Source organism: Arachis ipaensis, chromosome B9 (genome assembly GCF_059453495.1).
Source record: "Arachis ipaensis isolate K30076 ecotype BB chromosome B9, ASM5945349v1, whole genome shotgun sequence".
In the NCBI taxonomy this organism is placed as follows: domain Eukaryota; kingdom Viridiplantae; phylum Streptophyta; class Magnoliopsida; order Fabales; family Fabaceae; genus Arachis; species Arachis ipaensis.
In genome coordinates, this window is record NC_142444.1 from 144441198 (window position 1) to 144455015 (window position 13818).

The 13818-nt window shown below is 38.1% G+C and overlaps 1 protein-coding gene and 2 pseudogenes across 2 annotated transcripts; 1 reads left to right on the forward strand and 2 right to left on the reverse strand.

Moving 5' to 3' along the window:
* Nucleotides 1-1610: 1610 nt before the first annotated feature.
* Nucleotides 1611-2708, reverse strand: LOC107616464 (uncharacterized; annotated as a pseudogene).
* LOC107617355 (putative pentatricopeptide repeat-containing protein At5g65820 pseudogene) lies at nt 1611-8631 on the reverse strand (annotated as a pseudogene). The gene is made up of 4 exons (XR_015899949.1): nt 8092-8631; nt 3722-6223; nt 3322-3464; nt 1611-2537 (listed from the first exon to the last, which is right to left on the reverse strand). The product of XR_015899949.1 is annotated as a putative pentatricopeptide repeat-containing protein At5g65820 pseudogene (transcript).
* A 1429-nt stretch (nt 8632-10060) lies between these two features.
* LOC148546658 (uncharacterized) lies at nt 10061-12861 on the forward strand. The gene is made up of 2 exons (XM_088499290.1): nt 10061-11913; nt 12027-12861. Exons 1-2 carry the CDS (start codon nt 10061-10063, stop codon nt 12859-12861), a joined length of 2688 nt encoding a protein of 895 aa, XP_088355416.1.
* The last annotated feature ends 957 nt before the right edge of the window (nt 12862-13818 follow it).

Below are 13818 nucleotides of genomic sequence, written 5' to 3' on the forward strand. Positions count from 1 at the left end.
TTGAATCAAGATGGATTTTAACATCTAGTATCCATGATAAATAATTATTTTCAGATATATCAAAAGCATTATATTCAAGATGAGAGAGTTTCGACATAATAAAAATTTGTTACCTAAGTCTTCCTAAAAATTTGATCAGAGTCTCGTGCTGATAACGTGTTGTAAAATAAATAAGGAAGATGTAATAAAATAAAGTATAAATAGAAAAAATGCTACTATCAATATTTACCAATATTATTATACTACTATAAAGATAATATATTAATATTATATTAGTATTCTATGAAGAGGAAAAGTAAATGAGTGTTTTATTGTAGAAGAAAAGAGAGAGAGAGTATTTTCTTTATTATTGCTGTGTCTCATACGTTAGGCTATGAAGCCTTATTTATAGTTATACAAGATTAGCTTTTTTAAGTTTTGAAAAGGATGGCACCGTCTACATTAAAGGTTTGTATTATCCAAGCACCTTTTAATTAGATAAAGGGTTGGTAGTCATCGATACTGTAACATAAATGTATAATACCCTCCATTTCCCGGCTAATTTTTTTGGTAATGGATTGAGGAGTGTGTTACACATAATCTTGGAGAGTTGGTGTGTTTCTTATGGTTACACCGACAATTTTTTTTTTAATTAGAAACTACAAATTGGAAGCTCAGATTTAGGTGGAGTTAAGATTTTGGGTGAGGATAAAAAATTGAGGATCAATTTTAGGTAAAACAATAAAAAGAAAATTCAGAAAATCTAAATTAAAAGTCTGATTTACATATTTAAAATTATTTTTTAAAAAATAAAAACTACAAATTTAATCCTCAAATTTATCTATCTATACAAAATAAAAATACATTAAGTTTTCATATTATTAAGAACACTACCTGTACTACAATATAAAAAATAAAAAGCCTCATTTCCCTTTTTTTTTTAAAGTAATGTTATTACCTACAAGTTACTCTACTTTTAGGTAATGCACGATTTAATATGCATTAACCAGTCTAAATTCTCAATTTATTACACTAAGTCAAATAGTCAATTAACCTTAGCCTGCTTGAGCCAAATAGAAAATGGATAAATTATGTGCTATTTACCTTAGGTAATACAATAATATTTGTTTCAAAGTATGCTTACATATTGTCCTGCTATGCTTTAGTATTTATAATATGATATCATGACTTATGTGAAGAAAAAATAATTTTATTAATAAAAATTATATCAAAGTAATTATTGTGTTTTGTTTAATAAAACATGCCCGATAGCTCCAAAAAAAGGACATAATTATCAGAAAAATGTGATATATTATTCAAATTTTGATAGAAATGCTCCATCTCCTGAATTAATTATTAGTGTTTGATCAAATAATTGTATCTCTCTCTTTCAAAAAAAAAAAATGGTTTATTCCAATTTGGTAAATTTTAAATTTAATGTATCTAAAAATTTTGAATGTATCAAATTTTATAAAGTGCAAAACAATTTGTTTTAGGCTTATGATTATTTGTATTTCTTGCTCCACATGTGTGTTGAGCTCCTTCTTTTTAAAAAAAAAAAAAAATTGTTTTAGGCTGTAAGTGCCATTGACAGAATCTAACTTTTAGGAAAAAATAATGAATATGGAAACTTTTAGTAGACAAAATTGAATTAAAAAAAATGATTCTCTCATTCAAAATCCTTACGAGTTAAAACTCGAACAACATGATCATTCTTAAATTTACAAAAGACATTGAATTTATATGTACCTCACTCAAAATCATTGTGCTAATTAATTACTAATGAGTAGCATATTAAGAAATGAAACTCTATTTCTTGCTAAACATCTAAACATACAATTTAATCCACCCTCTAATCCATCAAGATCAGCAATAAGTGTCTCTAAAACTCTCAATGCTCCTTGAACTTCACTGTTAATTGAATCACCACCATTTTTCTCTCTTCCAAGGAGAGAACAAAGAGCAATGTTGAGATCTGCTACCACTCCATCATTGTTCTTATTCAGTTCCTTGTTTGAAGAAGAAAAGACCAATCTTTTTGGCTTCAACTTTGAGATCAAAGATGACCCTTTTGTTCCAAGTGCTGGCTGAACAATAGAAGAGAACAAAATATAGATGTGGTTATAGTTCTTGATTCTCTTAGAACTCTAGCAAAGAACACTAGATTCTGATCTTGACCCAACAAAGAAGAAATTGAACTATCTTTGTTGCTTTCCATTTTCTTTAGCATACCAAGTTGCTTAGTGATTTCTTTCTTTGCCTTCTTTCTAAAGCATTCATAAGCAGAAACACTGCTTTCAACAATGCTTGAATCTCCTCTTCTTGTTCGTCAAATCGCCAATTGAAGCAACTGAACTTGTTCCCTTAGAGCTAACAACAAATCCCTTGAAGAACCACAAGCATCAAGCAATGCAACTGATCCACTATACTTAATTCCTCTTCTACAATCTTTCCATCTTGGTGATGTAGAAGAGCTTGTTGAGTTTGTGTAGATTGAAGAAGTTCCTCCATGAAGTTGTATAATTCAGCAAGAACAACCAAACCCTTCTGAATTGTCTCTGCATCAAAGCAAATAGTGCTTGAAAAAGATTGGGAAGAATAATAATGTGGTTTAAGGTGTGTGAATAGTGATTCAATTCTTTGAGAAGAAGGATGTGTTCTTGAGGGAAAACTAATAGACCTTACTGGTTGATGTGAAAAGGGTAATTTAGAAATGGTTCATGATCCATCTTTTGTTTTTGTTTTAAAGAAAAGAGAGAAAAGTTTTGTTAACACAAGAATGCTTTAATGCTTTACTGCTTTTGACATTTTTCGCTCGTCCAGCGTCGAAGTCAAAGGCAACCAAATGGATGAACAAGTTGATGCACAAGGGAGTGATTGCATCTGAAGATAATACAGAATTGCAATGAGTTGCAATTGGTGGATGCAGCTTTGAACATCATTTTAAAGGAAGGTGCTGATGGTTCGAACATGAAAGCAGGAAATGAGCAATTGGAGGCTTTGGAGATATTGAAAGCATTGAGAAAAAATTAGAGAGCTTATTTAGGAGTATGATTAAGACTAGGACAACCCCTTTTGAACATATTATCCCAATAGAGACTATGTTCAACATAAAGCAATTTTGATCCCACTAATTTTGTACATATGTAAATAACACAATGCAATAGTTATACAATCAAATCAAATACAAAGAAAAGTTTATACTCTATTTTTTGGTGCGTTTGTTGTTATTCATGGTTTTATTTACCTAAATAGAGAATATTTTAAATTTGTTGCTGCCAAAAACACTAAAGTACAATCGGAGCATAATGTACAAGAAGCAAGTAAAGCATTTAATTTCACCTTTTAAGAGGTAGCAATGCGCTTCCAGAGCCCCTAAATCAATATTGCACAATGCTGCAGGAATCTCAGAAGTTCCTCTTCAAATTGCCCATGAGCAATGTGCTTAATAGCACTGATATGGTGAAGTGGATGGGTCATATCCTCTGTTAGAGAAGTAATAAAAAAAGCAGCATATATTAAAAAATTTCAACAAATAATCTGTAATACAATATACTACCGATGCGACGATACAAGCCCTTTTTCACATTAAAAAAAAAGTAATAATAAGCTTAATATAAAGCATTCAATTGCATTCATAAACCCTTGTCATTCATAAACCCTTGTCCAATTTAAAATGCAAACCACTCCTTGCCTCAATATATATCCATTAAGGCATTAAGTAAAACATAGAAATTGATACCTCAAAGAACGAAGCAGCTTCTCCCATGTCTTCGATCATGCCTTGAATCAAACCAAATAACATCAATAATTTTCATCCAATTAAATTGCTTCACCAAATTCTGGTCCAAAATGAGTGTCTCGTTTGGGGAACCTCTAGAATGTATGTCAAGCTTCACTAGCGAAATTTATAATGTGTTAGATTTCTGACGGCGTCCACCCCAATGGCGTTGCCTCGCCCTCCTCTTCCTCCCATCCTTTTTCTCCTTCGCTTTTTCTTTCAAGTCCCTCTCTCCTCTCCGCTTGTACATCTTGAAACTGATCTTCTGATCAGCAGCCATTTTCCTCACCTTTTCAGTGATCTCTACCGCAAATTGTCTGTTATATAGTTTTCGCAGACCACGCATTAGCTTGGCAAAAGTATCCGGCTGTGGCATTAACCCCTGATCCAACATGTCTATGCAGAAGGAACAAGCTTCCTTCACATGCCCATTTGAAAAGAGTGCATGAATCCATATTGTCCATGCACCCGCATTCAGCTCACACCCTTTGGTAGATGTGATACAATTCCAAGTATCCTTAGCCAGTTCAAGCTTTTGAGCTCTTAAAAGGGAATTCATCAACTCCTTCAATGTACCATATTGAGGGGTAGTAAAAAGCCCTCTGCCAACCATCTCCTTGAAATGTTCACAAGCTTCAATCTGAAAACCTTGCTCAAGAAAGCCATTAATCATTATGACAAAGCTGTCAATGCCTGGACTAAGCCCACTTGCTTCCATTTCATTCCAAAGCCGAACACCTTCCTTGATCTCTCCCAACTTGCAAGCCAACCTAATAACCGTATTGTAGATGTTAAGGTCAGGAGTGGAACCAATCTTGTGCATCTCATTCACCAGTTCCATACACTCCTCCAGTTCTTCCTTCTTTTCATGGGCCAACATGAGATGATGATAAGTCAGTTGATTTGGCACAAGGCCTTGTTGTATCATCCGATCCAAAAGCTCATAACCTCTTTCAACCTTTCCCCACTGGCAAAACCCACTAATCAATGTTGTATAGGCTATGGCATCCACATCACAGCCATTTCTCTGCATCTCAACAAATAACCGCATTCCCTCCTCCAATTTTTCATGTTTGCATAGTGATTGGATCAAAATTGTGTACGAGGTTGCATTCGGTCCACAACCTATCCTTCTCATCTCCTTCAAAAGATTATAAGCATCCCCCATTTTCGCAGCTAGAGCATAACCACTAAGCAAATTGTTATAAACAACGATATCCGGTTCAATGCCTGCATCCTTCATCTGCACCAACACATGTTTTGCTTCCATAAGGTTCCCTTCTCTACACCAACCGTACAACAAGGAAGTGAAATGTTTGATGGTTGGAGGAAATCGATATCTCATGTCCTCAAAAAGCGAAGCGGCTTCCTTAATGCTACCATTCTTGCACAATGCATCCAACAAACACCCAAAAACATATTCATCAGGCTCACATCTGTAATTGGGCATTTCATCTAATACTTCAATAGCCTTCTGAACCATCCTTGCAGAAGCAAACTTCCTCATCAGAATAACAAACATCTGTGGAGAAATTAACATAGGATTCTCTTGCCTCATTTCATCAATTAGTGCCCAAACAGCTCCAAATTGCCGCATTTTGCCCAAAACCTTAATCATAGCTTTGTAAACTTCTTGACTGTGTTGATAATCGGACTGCTTAGAAGCCCATGCATAGAATCTATACGCCAAATTCCCGGCATCGCCGCATCGATTCAAGATGCGCTCAGTTAATCCAGGCCTCACAACAATTCCAGATTCTTTCAAAGCAAGCTCCAATTTGGGAACCCTAGAATGGTATTTTCTCAATATTCTATAAAACTTTTTCCACATCAGAGGCAAACTCATCGTAGCTTTGGTCATTTATATCCTTTTCTGGACTACATTGAAGGTGAATAAGGCCAAAATGGTTTTTTGACGCGGCACTGCTGATGCAGCTGCTACTATTATCAAATTCTGAGGACTTATGATTGAGTGGTGGTGAACACGCCTCAAAACTAGTAGAAAACAGCTGGGATAGTGTATTTTCATGTCCAATGACTGTTAATGAATTTGTCAAGGGAAGTTGGAAAAAGATAACTTTTTTGAAGAAAAGCAATGTTTTTCTCGAAAATCTCTGCATTTTCTTGAATGCCGGAGACAGTGAGGCTCACTCAACCCTGGTTTGGTACTCCGCCGCCGCCAGATGATTCGATTTGAGAGGAACGAGGGTGAGATTAGGAACAACGACAAAGTAGCATTGGAGAATGGCGTCAAGAATTTGGCAGTGGAATAAAGCAAAGCACCCAACTCTTGTTAATCGCAAATTGGAATCTGAAATTGAGGCATACCTTGAGGAAAGGCAATGGAGTTGCCAAGAAAGGAGTGAATGAAGAGCAAGATCTAATTTTGTGGGAGTCGCCGTTAGTGTGTTCAGCTGGAACCAGAGCTCATCCGTGAGGTTCTCAGCATCCCATGTCCCGCCGCTGCAAATACTAATCTGTTAACGGGTGCCTATTGGGTTACTACCGTATAAAAAAATGGACATAAGAAAAATTTTGGATAGATTTATTGGCTAGTTTTTTTGGATATGGAAAAAACTTTGGTGTAACGCTCAGTTACTGGATTTTATGGTGTTTTTCAAAATTCTGGGGGCGGGACAATAGGCCCCTGTGTATTGGTCAGAATTTTGAAAAACACCATAAAATCCAATAACTGAATGTTACACCAAAGTTTTACCTATATCTAAAAAAATAAACAATATGAGTAATATTCCACCCCTGGCCATTTGCAGTGGCGTCCCCAAAATATAGTTGTCATAACTGACCCGGTGATCAAAACGGTCAGACTACTGGATCACTGATTCAACCGATTGATCCGGTCTTATTTAAAGAAAAATATAAAATAATCAAAAATTGAAATGCATGTCTTCACTAACATTTGAACAACAATCAAATCTCAAATTCTAAAAATAACTAATACAAAAATAGACATAAAATTAGTCAACACTACTACAATAGTGTCTTATTTGACACAATAAAAATAACAATCCATAAACTATGTCCAAGGAGTAATTTCAAAGTCTAGGTATATCTTCATCTGATGTTCTTGGGATGATGGTGTTTCTGATGAAGCCATCTTAAAATCCCATAAAAGAAAAAAAATTCAATCAACTAAGTAACTAATAGCAAAAGAAACCAGCATCATTACAGCAACAACAATCAACAATAAAAAAAATTCATAACCAGCGAAACCAATTCAACAATTAACAAAACCACTACATATTCAACATAGTTATCAGAATCGAACCGGCAATCAACCCGGTCATAATTTAAAAAAATATAAATTATATAAATAAAATTAAAATTACGTATTAAAACTTAAAATGCAAGTCTGAACAAACATAATAATAATAATCAAATATTAATTTTTAGACATAACTAATGATGTAAAAAGAGATAATAAACTAGCTTCTAGTACAAAATACTTTCTCCATTTAAATAAACAAGAGCAAGCAAAAGATAACACAATCGATAAATCAAGTCCAAGTGATCTTAAAAATTAAAATCGACATCTATATCTTCATAGGATAAATTTGGAGCTTGATCAACATTTTCCTCATTTTGATTTACATCTATATCTTCCATAAGAAACACTGCATTATGCATAACATCAGAAACAAAGAAAGAAGAGTTTGAAGAGAGAGGTACAAGAAACTAGTGAACTGAATTAACTTCATTTTATTCTTCCATCAATGAATCAATTCTACACACCTCTTAGAGGGATGCAAGAGCTTCATTTATAACAGAGTTGGAAAAGAGAAAGATCAGATATCAGAATAACAAACCCTAACTAACTCTACCAAACTGATTTTGTTATTGACCAACACTCTTATCTCTTATCCCTTAACATACAGCAACAAAAGATTTAGCATTTTTTAAGCAACACAACAACAAGGCTCATTAACAAATTCAACTCAACTCAGTTATCCAGCAATAAATTCTACTTCCAGCAACAACCACATTTATGATATGTTCAGCATCAAATTCAACTTACAGCTAACAACAAATTCTACTTCTAGAGTTCTAGCAACAAATTCAGCTATGATAACTATGATAACTTTCAGGCAGCAACAAAAACTTAAACTATGATAACTTTCAGGCAGCAAAAAAAAAACAAGAAAATTGAAACAGAAGGAACAGGGGAAACTCATCAACAAATTCAAGGTTCATGATAATCAGTAACAAATTTCAGCAACACAATCAACACTTTCAGCAACAAATTATTTTGGCAACAAAATCAAAGTGCAGTGATGCAGCAACAAAATTGAAACACAAAGAACAGGGAAACTCACCAAATCGGGTTGCACGAAGGAAGCTGACGGCGAAGGAGAAGCTGACGGCGAAGGAGAAGCTGATGGCGAGGGAGAAGCTGACGGCAAGGCTCGAAGCAAGAAGACGACAACGAAGACCAGCCCACCGGGATCTGTTGCCTCTGCTACCGGCGACGAAGAGCGCAGGGAAGGGAGAGGTCGAGACCAGGTGCGAGACAGAGACCGTGAGAAGCAAGAAGACGACCACCACCACCACCCAAGGGACCAGATCCGGTTCCGTCTGCTTCTGCCGCCGGCGAAGCGAGGGCAGGGGCACGGGACCGCGACGACCGAGGTGAGGGGATGAGGTGAGAGACTGAGAGAGCGACGAGGTGGGGCCGTGAGCGACTGAGAGTGACGACTGTCGAGGTGAGGGGAGAGACGAGAGAGTGACGGGGTGAGGGTGAGGGTGAGGGGGAGAGGCGGAGAGAGCAGAGAGACTGGCTGGGTTAGGGGTGTTCCACTCGGACTCTCAGTCAGAGTCTCCGATTTGGCATTTGGGCATTAGGATTTCATCCAAAGGGAAAGGCCGAAAGGGGAGGGGGCGTTTGAAACGACACCGTTTTAGGTATTAGGAAAAAAAACACGACCCGGACCGGGTTAAATTAACCGGCCGGGTTACCGGTTTTTATGAAAATTCGTTGGGTCAAATCGGGTTCGACCGGATCCGTTATACACCCAATTCCACGAGTGGCTCGGTCCGACCGAGTGACTGGATTTTCGGTCGAACCGGTGGGGTCTGATAACTATGATATTCAACAATTAAACCATATTCATAATCAGCAAAACCCCTGCATATTCATATTCATAAACCAATTCAAAAATCAATTCAACATTTAAATTCAACTACTGCCATATTTATTTCTAATCAGCTCATAAACTAATCAACAATAAAATTCACAGCAATAACATCAATGAATCAACTTAGAAAAAATTAAATGCGCATCTGTTGTTGCAGAGGTAGAAGGTGGACGACGAGAAGTAGTTCAGGTAGCAACAACCACGGAATAGAGTAGAGGGAGGGACGGAGGCACAGCGCGCGAGACGCGAGCACTCACCAAGAGGCACAGTTGCAGGAAGAGAGGCAAGACGTGAGTAGTGGAGCACACCAGGCGTTCGGTGCTGTGATGGCGGACGACGATGACACGCTGCACAGCTGCGGAGGCGCGGCGAGACGGAGAGCCCGAGCACACAGCACAGACGGAGGAGAGGGGCGAGAGGCCCGCGACGGCGGCGAGCGTCCGGTGGCGGTGAACCGATGTGAGTTGCTAGTGCTGTGCCTCCATGTGTGGTTTGCCATTTCCGAAAGTGAGAGGGAGAGGAGAGCTGGGAGATGGGGTGGGTTCAGAACTAGCTAGGTATTTTTACAAACGACGTGTGGTTTTGAATTTTGGGGTTGGAGTGGTTTTAAAAAATTTCTGAAACCGATCCTCACACCTGCCGGTTCATCGGTTTTTGCAAAATCTGACAGAGTCAAACTAATTCTCAATTTCTCACCGGATTTGTTCTTTATCCAATTCAATGTTCAGACCGGACCGGCCTAGAAGCCGAGTCGCCAATTTTCTAGTCTGATCACTCGGGTTAGTCCATTTTTATCAACTACTCCCCTCTTCATTCTGAAATATCATGATGGTCCTCTTCCGTTAAAATAATTAGATTAATAAATTTCTACAACCATTTTTTCAAAAACGATTACATATAGATGTGTCAGATTATGTGTAATGTAATGTGTTAATTATTATGTCCATCTCCATTGTCTCAATTGCATGAGGCTGTGAGTAAGAGCCTTTGTCTTCGTCAGTTATTGTCAAATTCTAAGGAAGGACTCGAGCATTAAGAATTACTCTAATTGCTCATAAACACAGAGAGAACGATCATCAGAGGAGGAGGATTTAGTTGCACGAAGCACGAAGAAAGTCAAGATAATTTCAACAAGATAGGGGATGTCGTGATGGAAGAAGAATCTAATCAAGGAGAACAGTCCAATGTGATGATAGATGGACAGCAGGCCAACCTGGATGTGGAGATGGTGCCTGAAACTGCTATGACCCAACCTGCAAAAGTTTCTTACAGAGATCGCCTATTAGGAGATGGGCTAGATAAATTAAATCCGGAAGACATTGTTGAGATGGTGGCAGAGGACTATCTCTCTGATCATGAAATCGGGGATCTGGGTACAGAGTCTCAGGCTCCCTTCAACCCAAAACCATCAATCGAAGTGACCCTGGAGGAGTATGACGAGTGGTGCAGGCCATGGAAACAGACGCTGATTGTGAAGCCTCTAGGTAAGAGGATTAACCTTCAAACTATGGAAAGATGGATAAACAGAAGATGGGGTAGAAAGGAGGCTACCCGAGTGATGGATCTCGAAGAAGGGTTCTTCCTGGTTCGATTCTCTTCTCAGGAGGATTATGGATATTCCCTTTTCGAAGGACCATGGATGATTGCTGACCATTATCTGTTAGTGCAAAAATGGAGACCATTGTTCATCCCACAGGAAACAGAGGTGCGGAAATTGGCCACTTGGGTGAGAATTCCGAATCTCCCGGCAAAGCTCTACAACAAGCACTTCCTTTGGAAAGTAGGGATGTCCTTGGGAGTCATGCTTCGTGTCGACGAGCTCACCTCAATCCATTCCAGAGGAAAATTTGCACGTATATGTGTGGAAATAGATCTTAGAAGAAAGCTTGTTCCATCATTCACTGCCCTTGGTAAGGATTTCAAATTGGAATACGAGGGACTCCACCAAATTTGTTTCTCTTGTGGAAGATATGGACACAAAATAGACGGGTGTGTTGAATTGGCAAAAGAGACCAAACAAGATGCAAAAAAATATGGTGAAGACTCTAGCCGGAGACATCACGGAGGGGGTGACAACGCCGGAAACCTGAGACAAGGGAAGCAGAGTCAGCAAGAACAAAATGGGAAAGAAAATATGATAGCAAAAAATCAGGGATCAGATATGAAAAATCAAGCCGTTGAGAATATTCAACAGAACCAAATCCCACAAATCAATCAAAATTTGAATATTGAAGGTTTGGAAAACAAGGAAAGTCCCTTTGGACCATGGATGGTGGTTAAAAAACCCCAAAGATGGAATAGACAAAATTCTGGTAAGACGTTTGAAAAAAAGGAAAGAAATGATTATGCGGGCAGATTTGATGCATTAAAGGAGCAAGAGATAGAAGAGGAAAATGGAGAGCATTTGGAAAGGAATATTCATTCTAATAAGGAAAAGAAAAATGATGCTTACGTAAAAGGAGTGCAATTTTATACCAGCATGGAAAACCAACAGAGAAACTATAATGCTGCTGCAAAGAATTTTACAACAAGTAAAACCTACAAAGGCAAGAACTCTGATAATAGCAGAAGGAATAACCAGAATCAAGCAGGAAGCTCTAAACACAAACAACAACTCAGCACAAACAATTTCAATTCTGAAGCAAAAAATCAAGTTGATACAGAGAAGCAAGAGAACACTCCAATAGATGCAACAAATAACAGAAGTAAAGAAGGAAGCCACAGTGAATATTGGAAACAATTCAGTAGGTTAGGGAAGAATATCTACAACAGTCATAAAGAGGACAATGTTATCCCTCTGTTTGGCAATCTTGACCATCACACGGAAAACCTTATAGCCACCGCTATGGGGGGAGGAAGGGTAGAAGGTCAAACAGGAATTATCAAAGACAAACCACCTGAGAGTGAACAGGATACCAGGGTAGAGAACATTGGAGTGACAGATAGTCGTATGCATGATGACAACTCTAGAGTCAAAGAGCAAGCTGATGCCGAGGATATTCGGCATATGGAGATTTAATTCTTCTCTTCTCTGTCCAGGGAGTCTCTTCCCTCATCTTATTTTTATGTTTTCTAGTTTTTTTTCTTATGATAAATATTTTAATTTGGAATTGCAGAGGAGCCTCTGCAAAGGGGTTCCACTCTATGCTAACTGATTTATATACTAAGTATAAGGCAACGTTTTGCATATTACTTGAGACCCATATTTCAGGGAAGAAAGCAGAGCTGATTATTAAAAAATTTGGGTTCGATAGCTGGTGTGTCAGCGAAGCTGAAGGCTTCTCGGGTGGTATCTGGTGTTTATGGAAGAAAGATCTTTGGAACATCAAACCCATTACTATACATAGACAGCTTATCCACTTGGAGGTTCAATGGAATAGAGAACCTCCTTGGTTCTTCACAGCTGTTTATGGGAGCCCTCAAGTGGGAAATCGCAATGCACTATGGGATAAGTTGGAGGACATTGCTAATAGCATATCAGGCCCATGGTGTATAGGAGGAGATTTCAACTCTACTCTTACGATAAATGACACAGGGGGATCCTCCAACCTTTCTCTTGATACTTATAAGTTTCAAAACTGTTTAAATGTTTGCGGGTTGAAAGATTTGGGCTTCTCAGAGCCCTCTTTCACCTGGCAAAGAAGAAATATTAAGAGAAGGCTTGACCGTTTTCTCAGCAATATTTCCTTCTCTAATCGTTTTCTTGATGTTGGTGTGAAGCATCTCCCTAAATTAAAATCTGACCATTTACCTATCCTTCTTGACTTTCAGGTAGCTAATGATGATGGGAGGGATAAACCCTTTCGATTCCTTGCGCCTTGGATTCTGCATGAAGACTATAATAACTTGGTGAAAGGAAGTTGGAATAAAACTCAAGGGCTTGTTCAAAATGTCAGGAATTTCACAGCCCAAGCAGTTATGGAACAAGGACATCTTTGGACACATCTTTAGAAAAAAGCAACGAATTCTGAACAGATTGGAGGGTATTAATAACAAGTTATCTTTTCACCCTAATCCTTTCTTAGAAAAGCTTCAAAATGATCTCAACAAGGAGTATGAGACCATCTCCATCCAAGAGGAAAGCTATTGGCAACAAATGTCTAGATGTAATAAAATTAACTTTGGTGATAAAAACACAAAATACTTTCATCAGAAGGCTAATGGAAGAAGGAGAAGGAATAAAGTTACTGCACTTAAAGTTGAGGAAGGTAACTGGATTGATGATGTTGCTGATTTGAAGAAATGGGGAGTGAATTTCTTTAAGGCTCTCTACTCGTCAGACGGGAATAATAAGCCTTACCCTATTAAAAACTGGTTCCCCAAGCTTCATGAAGAAGACTATGCTGAGCTTGCGAAGGAAGCCTCTAGAGAGGAAGTTAAAAATGCTATATTTAACATGGGAAGTTGGAAGGCACCGGGCAGCGATGGAATCCCAGCAAAATTTTTCCAACACTCCTGGGATATAGTAGCGGAATCATTAACCAGCTGGGTCAAGGACATCTTCCAAGACCCGAGGAATATCAGGGAAGTCAATCAAACACTAATTACTATCATACCCAAAAATCCAGCTCCGGAAAATTTTAGCCACTTCAGACCCATTAGTCTCTGTAACGTGTGTTATAAAGTCTGTGGCTTCTAGATTTAAAAATTTTATGCCTACTCTTATTGCTAACACTCAATCTAGCTTTGTGCCTGGCAGGGTTAGTGCGGATAATATTCTTGTGGTACAGGAAGTGGTCCATACTATGAGGAGCAGGAACCGAGGCAAAGGCTTAATAGCGATAAAAATTGACTTAGAAAAGGCTTATGATAGATTAAACTGGAACTTTGTGGTGGATACTTTAAAGGATGCGGGAATCCCAGAGAACATTATCAACGTTGTTGCTTATTGCATTTCATCCCCAACTA